The sequence below is a fragment of the Colias croceus genome, chromosome 2 (genome assembly GCF_905220415.1).
Source record: "Colias croceus chromosome 2, ilColCroc2.1".
NCBI lineage: Eukaryota > Metazoa > Arthropoda > Insecta > Lepidoptera > Pieridae > Colias > Colias croceus.
The window spans coordinates 11,210,540-11,233,504 of NC_059538.1; the positions used below are offsets into that span (position 1 = coordinate 11,210,540).

At 33.4% G+C, this 22,965-nt stretch overlaps 1 protein-coding gene across 1 annotated transcript in view; it reads right to left on the reverse strand.

Annotated features, from left to right (window-relative positions):
• The window catches only part of LOC123703726 (glypican-4), a 101,104-nt gene extending 78,201 nt beyond the window's left edge, over positions 1–22,903 (reverse strand). The window contains exon 1 of the mRNA XM_045651826.1: positions 22,518–22,903. Coding sequence (XP_045507782.1) covers positions 22,518–22,737 — 220 coding nt within the window. The 5' untranslated portion in view covers positions 22,738–22,903. The remainder of the gene's footprint in view (positions 1–22,517) is intronic.
• Positions 22,904–22,965: the final 62 nt, after the last annotated feature.

A 22,965-nucleotide genomic window follows, 5' to 3' on the forward strand; every position in this document is an offset into this window, starting at 1 on the left:
ATCAGACGAAATTGTATTCGGCGTCAGGGGTCGCGGGTCACATGTTCCAGCCTGATCGTTACTAACTTTTACTATTTCGTCTGTTGCATCGGTTAAGTGTTTTTGAAGATTTCGCTCCTTTTCATCTACATTAACTTTCATTGCCACGTCAACTATTGCTGCTGGCATACGAACGCTTTCACGAAAAGTCTGAAAATCTAATGTAGAGTCACCGTTCTGAAAGTTAGTTGGAATTGATACTCTAGTTTCTGATCGAGGCTCTAAGGTGATTTTTAACGGAGGGTTATAAATAATCGGTATTTTGGCGTTAAATGTTTCTAAAACTTGGTGTTTCATATCGATATTTGCATCTAGGTTCTTAAGTAAATCAGATCCGATTAATCCATCATACTTACTGTCTACATTGTATACATAAAATTTGTGGGAAAGTGAGCTTCTAAAAGTTTTTAATAACGGAATTACTATAACCTCATCATGAGTGCTTTGCGCATGTGTACTAACAACTGTAAATTGTTCATACTGTTTATGGTCTCTAAAATATTCTTCTGCTTTGGCCGGACTTATAAAAGAACGACTGCTTCCTGTATCTATGAGAAACTTTGCTTTTATTTCGGGAACTATAATATGTGGTAATTTTAAGATGCTGTCACAATAATTTAAATTAATTATTTCACTGTCTCGTCGGAGGCCGGTAACAGGAAATTCGTTATTGTCATTAAAATTGCTTTCAGTTACTTCCGGATCGGTAAATTCGTATAAATCGTTCGCGGCGTCTTCGTTATAATCTAATGTGGAGTTACCGTAATTTTCGTAATTTGGTTCATCGCAGTAATATAGATTATGAGTTACGTTTTGCCTCATAGGTGCCGTACGCATTGATACATCACTATTTAAGCCGGGGTTCGGTGCCTGAGCATGTTGTATGCCAAATTTAAAACGAGGTTGGTCCGTTTGTTGATTTGGGATTCCAAATTTATAACCGGAATTTTGAAAAGGTCGCAATTGGTGGTTATTATTAGATTGTGTGCCAAATTTATAGCCTTGGGCTTGTGGTGTTTGCCTTAACTGTTGAATAAAATTTGGTCGAGGTGGTTGCATTAAATTTGGTCGAGGTTGTTGAGCGAAATTCGGTCTATAACCAATTGGCTGTTGAGGACTGCCGTATTTAAAGTTTTGATTTAAAGGCATCGTACTAAAATTAGGTTTTAATGGATTTTGGAAAGTGTTTTGAGTTATAGGTTTTGGCTTACTAATCTTTGCGTTATATTGTTGTATAAAATTTACTTCTTCTGTAACTACGCTAAGTGCATTTTCTAAGTTTGTACAACCCCTTAATCTAACAATCCGGATCATGTCCTCCGGGAGGTTGTACAGAAAAACATTTAACGCAGTATTATTGTATATGATCATCTTCGCGGCTTTAACTCCTTCATCCGTGAGGCGGTTTACTTTTGAAAATAGGGAGCTTTTAACATTTTGTATTCTGTGGCAAAACTGTATGTAACTTTCACCTTGTTTTATTTTTAACCCTTCTAATTCTAGTGCGATACATTCTTCCGATCGCGGGTCTCCGAAATGTTGGGTAAGTATTTCCTTTAATTCAGTCCATGAAGTTATATTTTGGTAATCACTAAGCAGTGAAGCTGCCTTACCGATAAGCCTACTCGTTATGGCATGATATACATATAAGTTTTGTGCGTTATTGTTCGCATCTTGGAATGATCTTATAATGTATTCGCTTTTATTGATAAATAGGTTTAACAGTTTTTCATCTCCATCAAATTTGGGGATGATACATAGTATTTCTCTTGGTATGAGTTTAATCTCTTCCATTTTGGTTCTTTTAGTTAGTTTTAGCGATTAAAACTCTAAATATAATAAAGATAACACTATTTTTTACTAATAACTAACACTTAAAATTAAACACTAAAAATTACGACTTATCACGATAATTGTAACGAACAAAATCAAATAATCGTAATGATTAGGCCGACTATTTTGGGTCGGGGATTTCGTGAAAACAGGGAATGTGAAAAACAGGAGTGAAGAGGTTTACTCACAGACTGCTCGCTCCCATGTCCTTCACTTATGATCCTGGATGCTCGTCCTTGAGGTCACAGTACGCGTTTCACTTCAGCGATTGAGTTTTACGCGTACGCGTCGCGGGAGAGTTATTTATTTGGTTCGAGGATACTCGTACAAGCACCGCACTATCACAGATCCTTTCGGCTATAGTGTTAGCTCGGCAGCAGGATATTATCGAGTATCCTACCGGCTGCGCCACTCAAATTTCGACGGACCGAAGGACGTTTTTTAAAAAGACAAGATTTAATTTAAACGTCTTTAATATGTGCTCTCTACATCCAGAATGAAAACTTAAACTATAAACTTATCGTTAAACAAAAATGCAACGCTGCAATCTATGTTCTAAGAAATACAAAATGCATTAAGGCGATGCAGGGTGGCCGTAGTTATGCTGCGTTAACAAATACGATATCACATGCATGTACTGCGGGTTGCCCCGACATAACTAGATTGAGACATTATTTGTTTATTGTGATATTTACATCACTTGAAATACAATAGAAAATAACACTATTTTCAATTACCTTTCTTCCTAAAGGAAACAAACTAGCACTTACAGATCGTTCAGACATCGATGCGACATCCGGCCGACCCACATCGGAAGTGAACAACTAATCTTGACAGTTCTGCCGCTATTTGTCGCGACTTGTCGCACGCTATATGCGTAATGTACATGCGGCTTTAGTTTTTACAAGAATACGTACTTTTTAACGACGTTATAGTCTGGGATACATCGCCCATTTTTGCGAGTGATTACTATCAAGCTAATTTTCCGTGAGTAGCTTTATTTTGATGAGACGCCCAATAATTTCCTGTACGGAACTCTCGATTGTGGTAGCTAACAGAGGTAACAAGGATAAAATATGTCGATTCTATGGTTCTCAAATATTTATTACTAACTGATTTTTTTTTGTTCAATCTCAAGATAATTATCTAAATTATTCGAAAAAATATTTGTCCTACAAAATCTATGGTTTGATCAAAGAGTCCCCTCTTTCCAATGTGTATCGATAACGAGGTCATCATAAATGATTACTAACCAGCTGATTTTTTTTTGTTCACTTAGTTAATATTTATAAAATTCAACAGACATATTGTCCTACAAATTGCGTGGTACGTTATCCTGGTCCTACGCTTAGAAATTGTTGATACCACAAGACCATTTTTTTCATTACTAACTGTAGGACAAAAATATTACATAATAGGTTAGTGTGTTCTCAGCAAAACAGGTATGTATCACTAGTCCGACAAGAATTGTAATTTTTTCGTTTTCCTATTTGTTAAATAAGATACAGTGAAAAAAGCTTTTTAAAATTTAAACAACTTTATTTTTTAGTAAACAGTGGCGTGCCTAGGGTGTTAGGACTGGGCAAGCCCAAATTTTTCGAAGTGTTTGCTGGGTAGGTACCCTTTTCTTGAATTAGGTATACACTGTGTTACTAAGTAGGTACCTACCTATGTTCGTTATAAAACTTATAAAAAATGTGAACATACCGAATCAAATCTTCTAAATCTTCACGCGCGCCCGCAAACAGTTGAGTCAAACGTTTACCATTACAATCATATTAAAATCTACCTATATCTATAAATTATATAAAACTGTAGGTATGACATTATATTATAAAATTGTACAGATCATTTATATTCTAATTCAAAACGCCGATCTTTCTGAAGGAAATATTTTATAACATCGGAATAGAAGTAGATACTTAGGTGATTGTTTTAATTCAATTAACAGCTCTTTCTCAATGACAGTCATTGTTAATTCAGAAAGGCGTTCTTGGCCTTGTGTATTTCTTAAATACGTACCCTATGAATTCGATTTAACGCTGAGAAAGCACGCTCCGTGGAAGAACAACTAGCAAGAATCGTAAATACCAAAATAGGTATGTGCAAGTTTCATCAGAAGGCTTCTTCTAACCAATTCTCATTCATGAAATCGATTAATTCGTAAACATTACAATTAAAATTTGGTTTATGTTACTTACTGCACAAATCGGGAGTTGGTTTTGATGAAGAAATTAATCGTTGTTTTACAGTAAAGTTTAATGATTTTACCTTTCCCCGCTGAGCACAAAGCAAACCATCACAATTTACAATACAATCTGTGTCGCGACACTTATTTTATCACAAAATTCTAAAAACTTAACCTAAATTACACCGGTATAATCACGCGCTAAACCATACTAACAATAATATTCACGACGTTCGTTCGCGCGACGCGCAATCGTTACTATCTTCACACTGTTAAAGCCCGGCTTTGTTGGCCATATAAATTGCTATAGAATTCTATAGATAGGTATGTAGCTACTTCAACGAAATTTCATACGTTAGAAGAGATAAGCGCAAAGCCCGGTAAAAGCCCACGAGTGCAAGCGAGAGAACTATATGTCACTCAAGAAGGACACCGCACTGTTTATACAAAGTACGACTTTATTTAGATAGCAAGAAGGATGAAATTAAAAAGTTTGACTCGAATTCGACATTGTTTGTTGGTGAGTTTTCATTGAATTTCGGAGCAAATTTTGAATTGCTCGTTGCGCGCGAATATTCAAAAGTGAATTTGGGTATTTTCCTGTCTCGTAGCGAATTCCTTAGGCAAGCCGGGCTTTTCGGCTTGTATGAACGTACCGCCACTGTTAGTAAACCAGGTACAAAAATTTGTGAACATAAAAGTTAATCTTCATCAGATTCATCTGATAAATCTTCGCTACTAACATCGCTGTCATTTTCATCTGTTTCACTTTCCTCACTCGTGATATCTGACTCTGTAATAACATGAAAAAATTAAGTAAATAATATAATAACTAGCGGTCCGCCCCGGCATCGCCCGTGGTACATATTTCGCAATAAAAAGTAGCCTATGTCCTTTCTCGGGTATCAAAATATCTCCATACCAAATTTCATGCAAATTGGTTCAGTAGTTTAGGCGTGATTGAGTAACAGACAGACAGACAGAGTTACTTTCGCATTTATAATATTAGTATGGATGAATAATCAATCATTAAATAATAATAGTATTATTAGGGTACCTTGTAAGTCAGAGGATAATTCTTCAAATGATGGACTTTGGGGACCATCAAACCAATAATATTGATATTTACCATCAATTATTGTCCATCCAAAATTTTCTGGCAATTTTTCCGTGGGGCACCGCAAGTGTGCACATACACCACCATACATTGCAGATGAAGAAACATTATTAATTGTTTATTTGAGAAACATGCAAATAAATACAGTATCTACATGAATATCACATAGCATCATCGATATTGAAAAAATTATCCCATATTAAATTAATATTTATATTTACAAAAAATTTAATAAAAATGTAATATAATATACTATCAAAAATTATTGTTTAAAGAATGTAACAATGCTACAATAGAATGTTACAATGCTAATGTATGTTGTCACTCAGCTGCTGTAGTAGCAAAATACAGAAACCCAAGCAACACGATTTTTTTTTTCAATTTTTTGTTGAATTTAAATTGACGATTATTAATTCTTATAACTTCTTTTAAATTTTTGAAAATAATCAAATCGAGATATTGTATCATTGCTACCTCTGTTAGCTACCACAATTGAGAATTTTCGCATAGGAAATAGTTGGGCGACTCATCGAAACGAAGCTATTCACGAAGATTCAGCTTGATAGTAATTATTTTTATATCAAGGATCTGTACTACAACTTTTTAGCGTAGGACCGGGATAACGTACCACGCAATTTGTAGGACAATATGTCTGTTGAATTATATAAATATTAACTAAGTGAACAAAAAAAAACCAGCTGGTTAGTAATCATTTATGATGACCTCGTTATCGATACACATTGGAAAGAGGGGACTCTTTGATCAAACCATAGATTTTGTAGGACAAATATTTTTTCGAATAATTTAGATAATTATCTTGAGATTGAACAAAAAAAAATCAGTTAGTAATAAATATTTGAGAACCATAGAATCGACATATTTTATCCTTGTTACCTCTGTTAGCTACCACAATCGAGAGTTCCGTACAGGAAATTATTGGGCGTCTCATCAAAATAAAGCTACTCACAGAAAATTAGCTTGATAGTAATCACTCGCAAAAATGGGCGATGTATCCCAGACTAATTAGTACTTTTGAAGTTATACTTCTTTTGGCGCGATGGAGAAAAATAATGAGTGAATTTTTACGATGCGCGCGCACACCGACACCTAAATTTATCAGCATGAAGTTAGTTCTAGGTGATATGAAAATTGATAAATATGTTCAAGTTGTATAATGTAGTATTTTCCATACGCCAAAGAAGTGTAACTTCTAACGCGTGTACATAAGTAAACACACTCTTTTTTTAACACGCTTTTATTCTCAGCTTTTATTAGCTTCACCTGTATTCACCTGTATGTGACTACGTCATGTTTGTGTTCAACCGACTCCTTTAATTGTCCCACTTTAAACATATTTAATACAAACTTTGTACACTTATCAAGGTTTGGTGACAAAACAATTATTTCATGAGTTTTTAGTTTTTTTTTTTTCAAACAATACTAAATATTTTACAAGAATGCTTAACTTTTAAACGAACATGTAATCTTTTGGGACGCTTTGTAGCTATGGACTAAAATTCGGTAAAAACACAGATTTCTTAGCATCATTTTTTGCGAATTTTCATCGAAATCTCTCAATTATCTCATATCTTTATGTATTGTAGTGATGAAAAAAAACTTCCTAATTCACTTTTTTTCGTTTTATTACGTTTGCTATTATTACTTTACAAAAATAGTGGCCTACATTCGCGTATTTATGAATAATGTCCGACCCAGTTCCGTCTATTTTGGCATCTCTTTGAACGCCCACTTGTTACATTAGCCACTACCTACTGATCTATCAGCTTGCGGTAAATCTACTGTTTAATTGTTTAGTGTTTACTGAGAAATATTTACATTACGTGTGAGCTTTTACAAAAAAAAATGTGTAAAGGTACATATTATTATTTAAAGTTGGTTTTGATTAACTAATATGAAATAAAAACGGCTAGATTTTGCGTACATAATTTTTTATTTTTTTGCGTATATAAAAGTTATTTCGATAGGTAGGTACCTACCTACAAGTAAATAATATATTAAGCTATTGCATAGCTTCTATCGTGGGCCTTGAGCGCGGGGACCGAATCGAGAAATTCCGTAACGAAAAAACCTCACGCTTCCCACTCCGACGGGCTCGGAGGTGTGTCTTGAAGGCATGCTATGCAATAGCTTTACCGGGGTAGTCCCCGAGTGCCACACGTCTTTTTTTTTCATATTTTTGTTTTCCTTCGTATGTTCATTAAAAATCTGTAAAACATTATTGAAACAATATTCAATGTCAAAAGTCTAATTAACATTAATGAATGTAATTTAAAGAACTACTAAATTTTAAATCTCCATAAAGCTTTCACTCTCCTTTTTACATACGTGTTTACTATTTATTCTATTTCCATCAAATACAATGACTAATTAACGGACAACTAAACAATTCGTATCGATAACCAAATGCAGCTGCGTCTTATTTATATCCAACCCGTTCCACCTTCGTTTAAACTTTAACAATGATGAGACGCCCGCATTCCCCGTTTCCGATCTTTATTACACAGACTGTAGAGGATTCCCACAGACTATATTACGGTGTGACCATAGATTATATAAATTCGTACTTATCAGTTGTCTTGTCTTTGGTTTTAAGCGAATCTTAGGGTGTATATACGTTTCTGAATACTTAAAATTTGTACATATTACATACTTTTTTGACGTGACAACGTCTTATAATTCGATAGAGCCGGCTGCACGCCCGAAAAAACATGACTCATGCGGCGTTACCTCGCTCTGAGGCGTTCCATGTAAGGCTTGAAGTGCAAGCGAGAGCGCGGAACGAGCGACAAAGAAGCACAATCGTTGTCACGTTCAACTAGCGTCAGTAAACCGACTTTACAGACAACCAATTTTTTTTTTATTGTAGATAGGGAAGTGCTTGACCACAATCTCGCCTGATGGAAAGCTATGGAAAGCTCCCTTTTCCTTACAACTAGAATGAGGATTATTGTGTTATTTTACACTTGCACTTGCAAAAAGGAACAATGTAGATAGCACGAGTTGTTTTAACAAACGATTTTACCTTCCGTTATTGTCCCAAAAGGGATTTAATTTGCCTTGCAGTGGGGTAAAATAATTTTGTCGTATTTAGCTTTTGAAATGACATCATACTCATTACTCAATAGAAGCTAGTGCTACCTAATATAAGTTTATCTATGTGTAAAACTAATAGTAGGTAATAGCGTAAAATTTGGCTATCATAGATTAAAGATAAGATAGAGCAGACACAAAAAAACTTTTGAGTTTATAATTTCATTGTCTACTTATCTATACTATCTGCAAATATTCTTAAAACCTTATGGATTATGGTAATAACCTAAAAAAATACAAGAAAATGCGCATTAAAATATTATCGCGAAGACAAAGTGTGTCAAACGAAGTATGATATTTATGAGCATTATTTTTGTGTTAAATGGGTGCTAACGAGTAAAGTCGTTAACTATATCCGCTACGAATATATACATATATTTATTGTTACATTGATTATATTTTCTTTGTAGTATTTTTTAAGCTCACATTAATTGTATGAATTATTAGGACGATGTTTCAAAACTTCAAAGTATATGAATAAATAATGTTTATTCAAAGATTATACTGTAACAATAGGTACTTTAAAATAACAGGAGAGATTAAAAACACAAAAAATCATTTGAAGCTTGGTATTTAGATTTACAGACTACAGTTTAGATTTTCCAGGTGCAGGTGAGCTATAAAACCGCAATGGCTTTTATATAAATAATAAAGCAGTAGGTAAATAATAATAGGTACGTCTTTATGAATGTAGCCTCAATGTAACATGAGTCACAAAAACTGTGTCATCTATACATACGAATCGAATAACATTTAGCCACGTAAACAATCCAAACATAACATTCCCTAAGTAATATTGTCTCATTGTTGCATTATGACTAATATATATTTGTTATAAAAACTTAATAACTGAAGTGTTGTGTTACACCATCCAAGTAATTTATCTATTCTAAACTTTAATTGCATGCAATAAAGTTGAGATTTAGTTCGAGAATATATCTCCGGGGAGGCGGCCGGCGCCTTTGATAGAAAGAGATAACATCTACATTGGGCAGGTAGGCATTTATCGACATAACTATATTTTAGTGCAAGTCCGGACAAGAATTTAGTGGATCTCGAGAGAAGTGAAATAAACGTCACAATGGTCTAATTGAAACTATCTTTGTTTACCTATTTATTTTGTCTAGCTGTAAATAAAGGTATGGAAACTAGTGTGAATTGAAAAATAATCTTAACTATTATGGGCATTTGGACCGAAACTTCTATAAGTATATAATAGGTAGGTATGACCATGACAAATTTTGCAATAAAATAAAGTTCTAACTTACCAATTCATTCTTATAAATCCAAAATAACAACCGAACTTTCTGGTTAAGATGTAAGTCGGTAAGTGCGTCATAATATCATATGGGAGCTGAGTAAAACAACTTTGAAGTCAATCAGGCGTAACCCACAACCAATGTTCCGACTAAACGGTATTTTGTACTAGCTACATAATAATAATATCATAATAAAACACCACATACCGATGTAAAGCCTTTGGCGCGCTTGATACAAATAAAAGAAAAATGGAAAAACCATAGAGTTCAGTCATCCATAGAGTATGGTCTATACTATACTCTATGTACATAATGCGTTGCATACACGATAAATAGCTCTTACGTGACAAGGAATCATATGTTATAGGTATTTAATCAATATATACAAGATGAACATTCCACTGCTCTTTGTGATGTAAAACGAATTAGCTATTCTGTTATTTTAATACGGCGCGCAGTCCTCAGACTTTTGAACACTTGTGTAAAGAAATTTGGTACTTAGTACTGACATGACTTCCGATAAAATATCGTTTATTAAACAAAATCTAAAATCGCTCATTCATTTCGCATTGACTATTGTAGCTATTGTATGTATATGTATATCAAGCTATGTAAGTTCATCCTTATATTTTGAAATGAATAAAACATTTAACATTATAAGAGCACCAAATGAACTTTTCATAATGGGCTATTTATATCACTAGAACTGTTGACTACTGGATATAATGCAATATAATTAAATTCTGTATTGATAATATTAATTGCACAGCAAATTGCTTCATACATTTATAAGTTTACTTGCCCCTAGTAACTAATAAAATAACATGTACCGCTCACCGATTATACCGTCGCGTCCGCGTCTGCATATTCATGCAAGATCAACAAAAACATCGTATATTTTATAGTTTACACGATTGAAGAGATAATAAAAGCAAGGTAATTCAATTCGCTCTTCACTTAACATACATTATTTATGTTTAAATTTAAATAATGACGTAACAAGATTAAACCGCTAGATCGTAGTTTATGAAAAAAAAAAAGGTTATGTTCATAATCCGCAATGAAGATGTTTATGGGTGGCTTAATTACACCTATAAATGTTGCAATTAGTAAAAATTGATTTCTGATTCGATAGGCACAAACTTATTTATAATCGAGTAGGTAAGTAGATACGACAGATACATAATAATCTAGTTTTGAAATGTCACTTTCTGAATTTAAATTCAGAAATCGAGCATTACACCAAACAACGTATTCGTAAAAACTGAATACCATTGAACCTTCGTTTTTGTGGAAGTCGGTAAAAAACTAATTTATAAAGGACACGACCATTTAATTCTGAAGCACTTGGTTAAACAACTAGTTAATAGTAATTTCATTTGTAAACTAAAGACAGTCAATGGTTGGTCGGGGCAGGTTTTTTATCGTAGAAATTTTCAAATTCCGATCTCCACCGTGGCCGGGGGTCCACTTTCATTCATATACCATTTGAAATAGTTCAAACGGGTCTATAACCTTATAGTTATTATCGACGGATCTTGACACTGTGTTGAATGCACTGAACTTTAGTTTCCTATCGATTTTATATAAAGGGCAGTTTATTTGAAAGGTAACATTTAATAACTTCTTTTCTTTTGTTTTGAATGATAGTTTGACATTAATTATTGTAATAAGAATTGTAATTACTTACTGAGCGTTATATCGGTGCGGTTTGTTATATTTTATCTTTACTTGTATAGAATATTGTATGCTTATGCAAACGGAGAAAAACATGCTGCATGTAAAACAAAAGAGGGTTTATATTTTAAAAGTTGTTTCATCAAGAACAATCGCCGATAAGATTAGAGAATGTGTTAGAGAATAATTTAACCATAGGTATATGAATGTTACAAAATATTTGTTATTATCCAAGAGATTTGAAATATCTCATTATAATTAAGATTTAATTAAACAAAACGTCATTTGTAATTCTGTTATCGAAAATTTATTTTCAATTGACTATTTCCGCACATAGAAAAAATTACACAGAACACTGCACATACATTCTATGCAACTTTTTACGTCATTCAACTTCTCTTTGACCACATGTTAGTTTGCACTAGGAAGCGCCTAATGAGAATAGGGCCTTATATTAGGCTCACTTCTCATTGAGCGGAAACGTTCACAAAAACAAAGGCACATTGTTTAACATTTCTATTACTGTCCGAGTGTACCACCAACGTTGTCTTTTATCGTAAACACGTCATCTCCTTTTATAAATCACGCTGTTTGGAATATGAGATATTTATTGATTTGCTTTTAAAGTTGGAAGCTGACGTCTGCTTACCATATTTGATTTTTGGAATGCGTAATGGACGACGGAACTGTGAGATTGCCATTTACATGCTTATTACGTTTCCCTAAAGTCCTGTATGTTATTAAATAAATTACCCATATTTTCGTAAAAAGGTATTTTTAGTTGGAACCCAGAAATTTTAACTCCCGTTCTTAATAAAAAAACCTTCATACATCACACTTACGCTCTATTACAAGCTAGTTTACAAAAACAATAAACATCGTGTTTCGGCAATTCGCAACACATTAGTTCAGTGGCGCTATGGTCAAAGTGTGATCGGCCGTTCACATAATTACCTATAGTCCGCTTTACAGCCCCTCCCTCCCCCCGCAGCTGCCAGACCGCATTCCGCTCCCATGCGACCCGCGCCGCGTCCTGGCTCAGGACCTCACCAAATTTTTACTTTTTATTATCTACCGTAACGGGCAACCCCGACCAATATAGTCTGTGCACTAAATGTCATGTGAAATTAGGCTGAAATCCTGGCTGGATGACTACTTTTTTAAATTCTAAGTACCTATTGTTTTGAAGTGTTATTCAATTAATATTCTTGGTACCAAAGACAATTTTAAATATATGCGAAAGATAGACTGATAAGCGTTGATAAGAACATATCTCAACGAAAACAACGATTAAAATCTTAATAAGATATAAAAATAAACGCGTAAAATCCGTCAGCCGCAGCGCAGGCAATAAACGTGTAAATCCCAAAAATCCGTGTGATGATACCGATTCACACGCTTATTGCCTATTCCATTAACTAAATCAGACGATGACGAATCGACGCCGAGATTATAATGATCACTGCCTCGCGGGCGCATTCTTATTGAAAGAATCGATGGAATGCACGAACACGTTTCGATTTCGCCACGTCATAACTCGCCCTCGACCTCGGACCTGTCTGAGCTCGAATCACATTGTTTTCGATTCCACATTTTATAAATTTATACCTTACTCTGTTGTATTTAACTATCATAATCACGGCTAATTATATGAATTCATATTTGCTGACTGACATTCGATACATGTCGGTGTCGAGTTTATTTTGGAATTTGCGATGCACGACTAACAAAACTTGTTGTACAGGATTTTAAAATAATTAACAATAACTACAATACCTCATTCTTGTATGTAATATAATGATAGAACTGAATATAAATAAAGATTCATATGAAATTGCTTTGTTGTCCGTATAATGTACGTATACTAAGAAGAAATTAGTACTTACTTTATTATTATTTCAATTTCTTTCAATTGGCTATTTTCTTAATTCTAAAATATTGTGGTAGGTAACTCAAGATATCAATTGGGTATATAAATAACTATTTTTCGATAAGCGCTAATAAAACATTACGGCAGTTCAAACTTGAACGAACAATTAATTTTGACTATAAAATGAAGAGCCGCTTAACATTCTAAAGGCCACATAATCTAAAATAACAATAAAAATAGTCAATAAGTCCTATTTACATAACATGATCCTGAAGTAACTTATTATTCAAAGATTAGGTAAAATTTATAGTCTATTCTTTTTAAATTTAACGATTCATCCAGTGATAGTTAGCCATAAATTAATGTATGTTCTTTTAACTAAACAAGACTATTAAAATAAATAAAAAATGGGCATATTTTTTGCCAATAACACGTAACAAATAAATAATATTGTCCGATAATCATAAGTCGGCCATTTGCAAATAGAAGGTCATTCACTTGTGGATAACATTCTTAAATATTAACTTGTCACGTTCAGTAAACCGTGTTAAACTAATGTGATTAGATATGTGAGCGAAATCTTTCTGCATTTAAAATTGGTACAAATTGTTTATAAATTAACAGATATCATCAGATGTTACATAATGATCCGTGGTATTTCTTTATCTTAAAAATATAAGGCAGTTTAACGCACTAGCAATCTCCCAATTATTATAGACTACACTTTCTATAGTAAAGCAATAAGGCGGGCGGCGCTTCAAACTGTCAAATGTCAAAACGTCATAATTCCCTCGTTAATCCTAATTTCTTTTTAATTAGCCGTAATGGCGGGGTGTTTGCATAAACGTATGCGGTTGACAAAAGATCTTGAGCGTTTTTGCGGTCCGGACCGGTCTTCGTCTCACGTCTGGACGAGTCGCCACCTGCATCGTTGTGGAATGCTCGCTGATGCGGTCATCGTTTAGAGGTCTTGCAAATTAAAAGTTACTACGTGGAGTTTAAGCGGAATTCACTTGAGGTGAAAAATTGTTCAAGCTTATGATGCAGAAACGGCTGAATGCTACATTTTTCCTTTATATTTTTATGTGCTCATAGTTTCATTTTTGCATACCATTTAATCTGTTAATAAAGTTCTGCTTTCCCATTTCAGGTATACAACAACCAAAAAGGTAATCTAGTACCCAACTGAAAACATATTATCATTATCGGTTATACCAATTTTACCCCGGATCTAGCTCATTGTCTCCCATATAAATTGTTATTCTAATCCATTGTTCAGAATTCGCAAGCAGGATGCTCAAACGCACACGAAACGTGGGTTGACATAACAATTTGCTGTATCTATTTACGTCAGAGCTAGCCTCGACGTGGTAAACCAATTTTAACGACGCATAAATAAATCTTACAATTATAACCCTGACTTTAAGGATGCTGTGCATATGGCTAATCTGTTTTAAAGCTTGCTATTAAAAATTTCAATTGAATGTTTGTTATGTATGTACATTTTTTATTTTTTATATTTACCTGTTTCTCGCAAGCACCAATAAATTTATTTTGTTGCCAATTAATTTGTTACACGTGGAAACAAGACCCTTATCACGCGTCCTTTCAATTTCCACCCATTCAAGCATTTAGAAAATTCCCAACGGCATTGCTAGTAATAAAAATTTCAGTTAACAATACGGCATCCTGCTTAACGAATAATTCGAGGATCTAATTACAGAATAAGGTTATGGGATGCGAAGCGACACAAAGGTTCTGTCAGAGCCTGTGACTGATGGAGCCTCGTTCACTTAATATGATTGAAAGGGTTCGGGTGATCAAATAAAGGTAGGCAATTCATGTGCAGTAGATAGGAGCGCCCATTCATGTACACACTACCTTTATAAATTACTTTTTTCCGTTTCATTTTATAATTTGCTCGGTATTTATACATACGTTTATTATTGGAATCTCAATTCATTTCGATTTTTATTAGCGTTTTTTTCGCAGGCCGAATAGGTCTTTGTCAATCGTATTTTTTTCGTTAATTACCTACCTATCAAATTTTCTGTAAAGGCAAAATTTCCCTCCACACTGATTTGTTAAACCATAGATAAAAAATTCTCTGATGCACTAAGTACATACTTCCTACTGGACACTAAATGATAAATAACTAATAACCCGGAATCTAATCAATATGGCTGAGCAGGCGGGTTGTCGACCTCCTGCATGTTTACCCAGTCTTTGTCGGCCTGTCAACCAGTCCACCCACTAGACAATTTGTATGTCATACCATTTATTAAGGTACGGCGACAGTGTAAACAGGAATGTTGTACAAACTATGGATTTCACATTTTTTGATCATACTCTGATACGCTAACCAATTAACGACTTGAGACAAGTTAATTTGATGAAGATAGGAGTTAATTATTAGGAATACGATACCAAATTTAACTATGTAATTATATAGAAGAAAGACAAGTTAACTCATTATGAAAATGACTAAAATGAGTGGCTATGTATGTTTATGATTTAGTCACAAGAACATTTTATATAGAATATATTATACGTATTGAATAAAGTAACTTTTTCAAAATCTCGAGGCATCATATTGTTAGAAATCTCATTTCATAAAGCAGACGAACTTCACACCTCCTTATATTACCATAAACAAAATTCCCACCCAAATTAAAGAAGAAACCGTGAATAAATCTACCAGTGTGAATAAAAGTTCGAGTTACATTACGTGAATGCCACACAAGCTAACTCCACTTTCCCAAGGTGGACATACGTTATCTAAAGTGACTCCTATGACAGCCATGATAGATAGGTTAGCTTAGAAAGTATCCAAACAGGATACCCAATGATAACGACATCCTTGTATTAGGGATAATATTTTCTGTACGAAGTCGGATATTATAATAGCACTAGTTGGAGAACGCGGCATCATGCTTGAAGAAAGAAGAAGTGCGAAGTGCTTTTGCTGCGATGTTTATCCACTTTGAGTGAGTAAATAAACGAAAATAATTTATGTCTGAATGGCGTAAAAATAATAATCAAAGTTAAATTAAAAAAAATTACTCTATGGTCACTTAAAAAAATATTAAATGTGAAAAATAAAGAAATAAAAACTAGAGATCTAGGTACTCTTTATGATGAGACCGATGCGAATCTCATTTAAAAAAATCATTAATTTTTTATACGTATAGATAATTATAATCTTTTAGATATTATTAAAGAATTATAACCAATGGATAAATAACAAATGGATAAACTATTAAATAGGATTTATGTTTCCTTTTTAGTTAATAAGTTTCGATAAAATAGACTTTGAATTGTTATAGTGACTTAGAGAATAATAAATTTTCAAACAGGTTCTTAATCCATAATCAACTTGATTTTATTCTAGGTATTGAACAATCTAGCCTTTTGAATATTGTATCTTAGATATTATATAAAGAAATAACGTTTATTTGTCTGTTTCCCTGCAAATTTTAATGTAAATACACAATTAATCCGTGTCTGTCTGTTTGTTTCATTTTAAATTGTACGTTTGGAGCCTGATAAAAAATGTAAGCCTAGCCTTTTAATTTCAGAAAAAAAAACCAAAATGGTTCCCTACTAAAAATCGACGAATCCGCGCATCCCAACTAGTGATTAATGCCCAAGCGCCAACCGCCACAGATATAACAAGAATATAAATGAGTGACTCATAACATCCCTTTCCGGCGAACTAACGTCTTCTTTATAATAAATTCATCATTGCTAAATATACCGTCTACAATTTATGCCGGTAGGTAGTCGTCGCGACAAACCGAGTATTCGCGAATTGCATACATAATTAGCGCGTATCAAATCTTATAATACGGCCGTGAACTTATTAAAACTTTTAACTTGTAAACGTGTTTTTTGTGAATTATAGACGGACGCTAGACAGGTCTTGTTTATGCCCTTTGATGTACCGACGTCGACATCAATGTTCATTAATTGTATATAATTTCTGGTACATTGATTTTTAAAGAAACACAATTTTCTAGACATGTATTAGATGACCCCCTGATATCGGTTCTCTAAAACAACTTTTGTAACAGGTATTGGGTACTTGCCTACTTGGTTAGATGCCTAAGTCATAACATTAATTTTACAAATCTTGTGCAAATGTTATCTATTATTGCAGGCATTTGTTTATGAAATTTTAATAGATAAAATAAACAAGGATTTAAGAATTCCAGTCTGTCTTAAGTCGAGTTTATTTCGACTCCAACTCAATTCGCATCTAGTAGAGCATAATATACTCTTTAACCTTTAGCAAGTCTATTATAGTCTATACCCACACATTCCTTTGGTTATGTAAAACGCGGCAATGTCACACATCACGGCAGCTCTATCAGACATGACCATATTTGGTGAGCCAGTTTCCAGCCAGTCTTGAAGTCTGTAGACTTAATAACTCCGTATCACTTCGATTTACATTGGCGACGTATAATTGTTATTTACGAATGAATTTGCGTATTAACTGCATAAGTGGTTTAACGGGTTTGCTATTTCATGCATGTTTAAGTGACTTGGTGAGACACGGTTCTACTTTTTTTTTCTTTGCCATCGTGTACAGCTGCATTTTCCATTATCTGAACATATGAATTCTTGATAATATATTGTTTAATGGACGGTATAAATATTTTAAGAATAATGTTTTTATTACGTTTTTGTTATTTAAATAATATGTATCTATGAATACAGTCAAGTTCAAATTTAACCTAACAACAATATACCTACCTAGTAGAAATTTTTACAAATCTGTGCCTCCAGTGAATAAGGGAATAACTCAAAAACAGCACTTTTCAGTAGAGATAAAAAACTACCTATATATCAACACTAAATCTTTATAACTTCAAATTTTTAAGCTTGTATGGGTAAGATATGATGTTAGACTTTAGTTTTACATATGAACAGATATTGTAACAACCCCATTAATATACTTTTTTCGTGTTTTTTTGTAGTTGTGCCCTTATGAACGAGTACTTCATGGAATAACTCAATGTATTCACATAAGGTTTTTTTTGCTCTTTGCAATATAACGACTTATGCCCTAATGCACTATGTTCATAGTCGCATAACACGACTTAAATTATTGCCAGTTTTGGTTTTATAGAAATGATGCGACTTATTATGCTTGAAATTTGTGTACTTTTTGACTCAATTGAGGCCTTTTAGTGGAACAACCATGCATGTAGTTTGAAAAACGAATAAAATCAACGGATTTTTTATCGTTATTAGATATAATAAAAACAAAACAACATGTAGGTGTTTATGCATTTAACCCTAGAAGTCCAATCTACGTAAATTTAATGTACACCGCGGCGAAATAACTTTGTCTTTTCTATATTTACCATCGAATCGCTTCGAAATCCAGAAACAACTCATTAGCCGTCGAGACCTAGCAGTACCTACATAGTTGGCTCATCCCGGTAAATTCCGCCATTTTGTAGTAAAGAGGATGTTGTACGTCATTTTGACGTATAATTGGGCTTTTCGTAACTTTTACGATTGTTTAAAAAAAATATGTTGATTTATTTGAATATTTTTTTTCCAAGTCACGTTTTACATGATATAGTATTATATACTATATATTGAGTATAAAATAGGATCCAGAAAACTTTAACACTAGGACGAAAAACCTTCAATTTTAGTAAATGACGATTATTGTCCTCCGCTGGATTTGGACTCCAAGCAAGAGGATTGGGTGGCTGAAGATGTTGTCTGGAGAAAAACCGAATATGTCATGGTGGTTATACATTGAGGATACAAGCACTATTAAGAGATAAGAGAAGCTCGAAAACCATATTCCTGTAGGTATGTTCAGTTACCTTACAGGGAAAGTTATAGGTGGTCAGTGGCAATGTTTTACGGCATGATATGGAATTTTAACAATTTCTATACCTTATAATATCAAAATAATATAGATAAATAAAGAAAAAACAATGAGCCGCAAAGATTTTATGAAAAAATTAAGCACAGATTTGAAGGTGCCTTGGATGCAAATACGACTTGAAGAGACTCTACGTGACAATATCCAAATTTTTTCAAAATATGTGGTACCAGAGTATCCATAATATGTTTACGATAATGCAGGACCAAAATAGTTAAGATATTGCGGATTTTTTCCTATAAAAAGGCAAATTACAGTGGCTAAAACGCTATATGAGAGAGAGCACAATATTCATAATTGTCAAGACTGGTTATAATTTTTTTTTCTATGCGTCTATAATAATTATAGTATTATTGTAGTTAGATTAAATAAAAAAAAAGATTAAAAACTAGTTATTTTTTATAAAACTTACCCAAATATAAGAAGAAAATATTATAAGTTTAACATTTTTGTTGGCTTTTTTTAGTTGATTCAATTATCGTTCTGTATTTATATAAACAAGGAGTATAATATTAGCACTTAATGTGTTAATTAAAACTGTATTTTAATATCTATTGCAAAAAATAGTTAATTTCCATAGAAATATTATTAGTATCCCAAGTTAACTGATAAATAAAAAAAGATTGAAAAATATTATTAAGCAAAAAGGAATAGTGTCCGTTGTTTCCGTGCAGTATTCAAATAGACCAATAGTAACACGGCATAATGCAAAACTGTCTCATGTCGTCACTTGAACCAATGACACTAAGAGTTGTTCCTTTATGCTCATGTTAGAAAAATGACACAACTGCGTTTATACTAAAATAGTGTTAGCACGGATGGAACAAAATGAATTAAGTCTTTATTCAAAAAGTATAACTACACATATGTCTTTGTGTTCGTGGGTTATTTTGACTCGAGACGAATAGTTCCTTTGCGATTGCCTAAAATGATGGATAAGGTAACTTATACCGTTTATCACACCCTACTTATACCGTTTGGGTCATTCGAAAAACTGGGTTAGGATGCAGCTAGAGATATGACCTTTTGATATGTTGTGTATTTTGACGAGCTGAATCCAATGGTGCAATAAAAACCAAAGGGAATAACTCGTCTTACTCCCTTATTCACTGGAGGCACAGAAATAATCTTATACATAAATCTAATTCATTTCGTATTACATTATTGCAAAGTGTTTCCTTACAAAGTGACGACATTAAATCCTTTGGGATATTGTTAAATGAATACGCCTATCGTATTTCCTCGGAGACACTTTGTTCATGTCAGAACTTTAGTAACAAACTGCGACACCCCTTTTGGGTCCATTTTCTCAATTTAACTTGTTTTCCTTTACTTTATAGGCTCGGAAAATACAAGGAACGGTACTCTCCACTCTCCAGTAAAAACTTATAGCATTTACTTTGTAGTTTTTATTGACTTTTATAAAATCTCATTTTCGTAGATATCTACAAAAATATGCATAAAGATAAACCTAATAGGCATGACGAAAGATTTTGAAATCCTCTTCCATAATGTGTGTATACGTTTACTATACAAGAAAAACCCTATATTTCGGTAGTATACTTAAATTTAACGAAGATAAAAGCCATTTTTCTAAAAATATTTATTAACTGTGCCAAAACAGCTGGCAGGTGTCATGGCGTAGGCGTGACGTCACTCTTTAGTAAATACGTAATTATTTGTACGCATTGCGAAGAAAATTTTAAAAACATTTATTTAATATGTGTTATAGAAACGAATTTCAAAGTTTATAAGTGTTGTGCAATATTGCAGTGTGAATCCACATAAAAATAATGCTCAAAAATGTGCAGTTAGTAATTATTTCAAGCGAGAAAATAATAAGAAATGATTGTATAAAGTTGGTGCGGAGAACTCCGAAACCACGTATTCGTGAATTCGCAATTATATTTCTCTTCTGAGTCGATAAAGCATACGTAAAACAATAGAAAATAAATAAAAATGCGTTACCAACAAAATACATCTGACGTCACGCGTGTTTTAGTCAAAATGGCCAACTGCAGTTTCAATGTTTTATTTTATTGATAATTTCATTAATCTTAATGTTTTTAAGTCACTATATTTAATTTATTTATAATACATTTTCCCTTAAAAACACTAATACGATCATTTTTATGGATACTGTCGTCATGCCTATTATGTGGCCTTTTTTATATGTGTGACAATTTAGGCCCAGGAGGTACTTTGCCTTATTTTGCCGTTTCTTATTCCCATTTAATTAGCACAAATTATCTATTTAGGTACAAACGCGTAAGGTAAATTATATTTTAACAATTGACGTTGATTAATTGAGAAATTCAATGCAAATACAAATTGTTACAAATCAACCAACTGATTTATTACCCGTATCTTTATACCAAATCGCTTTATAGATTTACGTCTAGAAGTAAACTTCGGAATTAATTGCAATTGTAGAGCAATAAATTAATCCGGTTTTGTCTTATGTTATAACTTATAAGTGTACTTCGCCCACACGATTCTTGCTACCTTTTGCCTACTGTCCGTTGTTTGACACATTGCATTTTTAACTCTATGGTTTAAAAATAACGATCGATTTTGGAATTTTTCTCTATGTTCACAAATGGGATTAATTAATAAAAAGCGTTATGCAGTAGGTAGGTACCTACGCTATTTGTATTCTGGTTATATATCAGTTATTATAGGTAATTAGGAGGTGTTACTCAGACAGACGGCTCAACATCAGACGTAAAAAATTATCAAGTTGAAATTTCGAAACAATTGCTTTAACAAGTTAAAAAATGAATGCGTAATGTAGAAATAGAGATTATTGGCGATTATGATAATAACATCGTTGATATTTAGGATAGAAAAGGATAAAACTTACAAAGGATCTCCAGGTACCTAGGTAGTAGGTACCTTCTTAAGTCTCTTAATTATTTTTTGAAAAACCCTCGGTAAATTATTGTGGTTCTTAGCAGCTAAATATTGATATATTGATAGCCTAACTAGGTACCTACCTACTTAATGATTAAATTTTATTGAAAACTAGCGGTCCGCCCCGGCTTCGCCCGTGGTACATATTTCGCAATAAAAAGTAGCCTATGTCCTTTCACGGGTATCAAAATATCTCTATACCAAATTTCATGCAAATTGGTTCAGTAGTTCAGGCGTGATTGAGTAACAGATAGACAGACAGACAGAGTTACTTTCGCATTTATAATATTAGTATGGATGTATCGATATTTGAAGATCTGACAAATCACACAGTCACACAAAGCCGGTTCACGCTATTCAAACTTATTTGGAATCAAAGCTTTTTGACAGTGATCGGAAATCAAAATTAACATTTGTTAGGGGTGACAACAAACTGTTTACCTGTTTTTGTCTTTGAATATGAATCCTACCCGCATATCCGGTATTTTATAAAACATTTTTAATTTTAATAAGACTGTTATTTCATCAAATAGCGATATGAACATTATCATAAATACTATCTACAATCGATGTTAAAATAGAGAGCGCGTGATTCTTACCTGAATTAGGCTGTTCTTGCAAGTCAATCATCGCCAGCATTCCTTTCTTTTCAAATAATGTTTTCACATTAGCACAGGACATTTCCGAGTCTGCTGCCGATACCGACACCAAAAAGCCAATAAACAATACAAAATACAATATTTGGCTCTTCATTCTCAATCCAAAAATCGATTTTTTGTTAGGCGACAATTCAACACAACAACACACGTTCACAGCCATGTTTGCGACCAAGTTATTTACGAATAAAATAAGATCAACTTATTCTTCTAAAACGTTTAATAAATTATAAAGAAATTAATTTAATTTTTAATATAAACTTTGGACAATATAGTGCCATCGAACAGGCCCGCGACGCTCTAACTGCGATCCATGACGGCCGCAGCCCGACTGCCCGACTGCGCTGTCAAAGTTAATAGTACCTAGCGAATTCCGATCCTCACCCTTCGC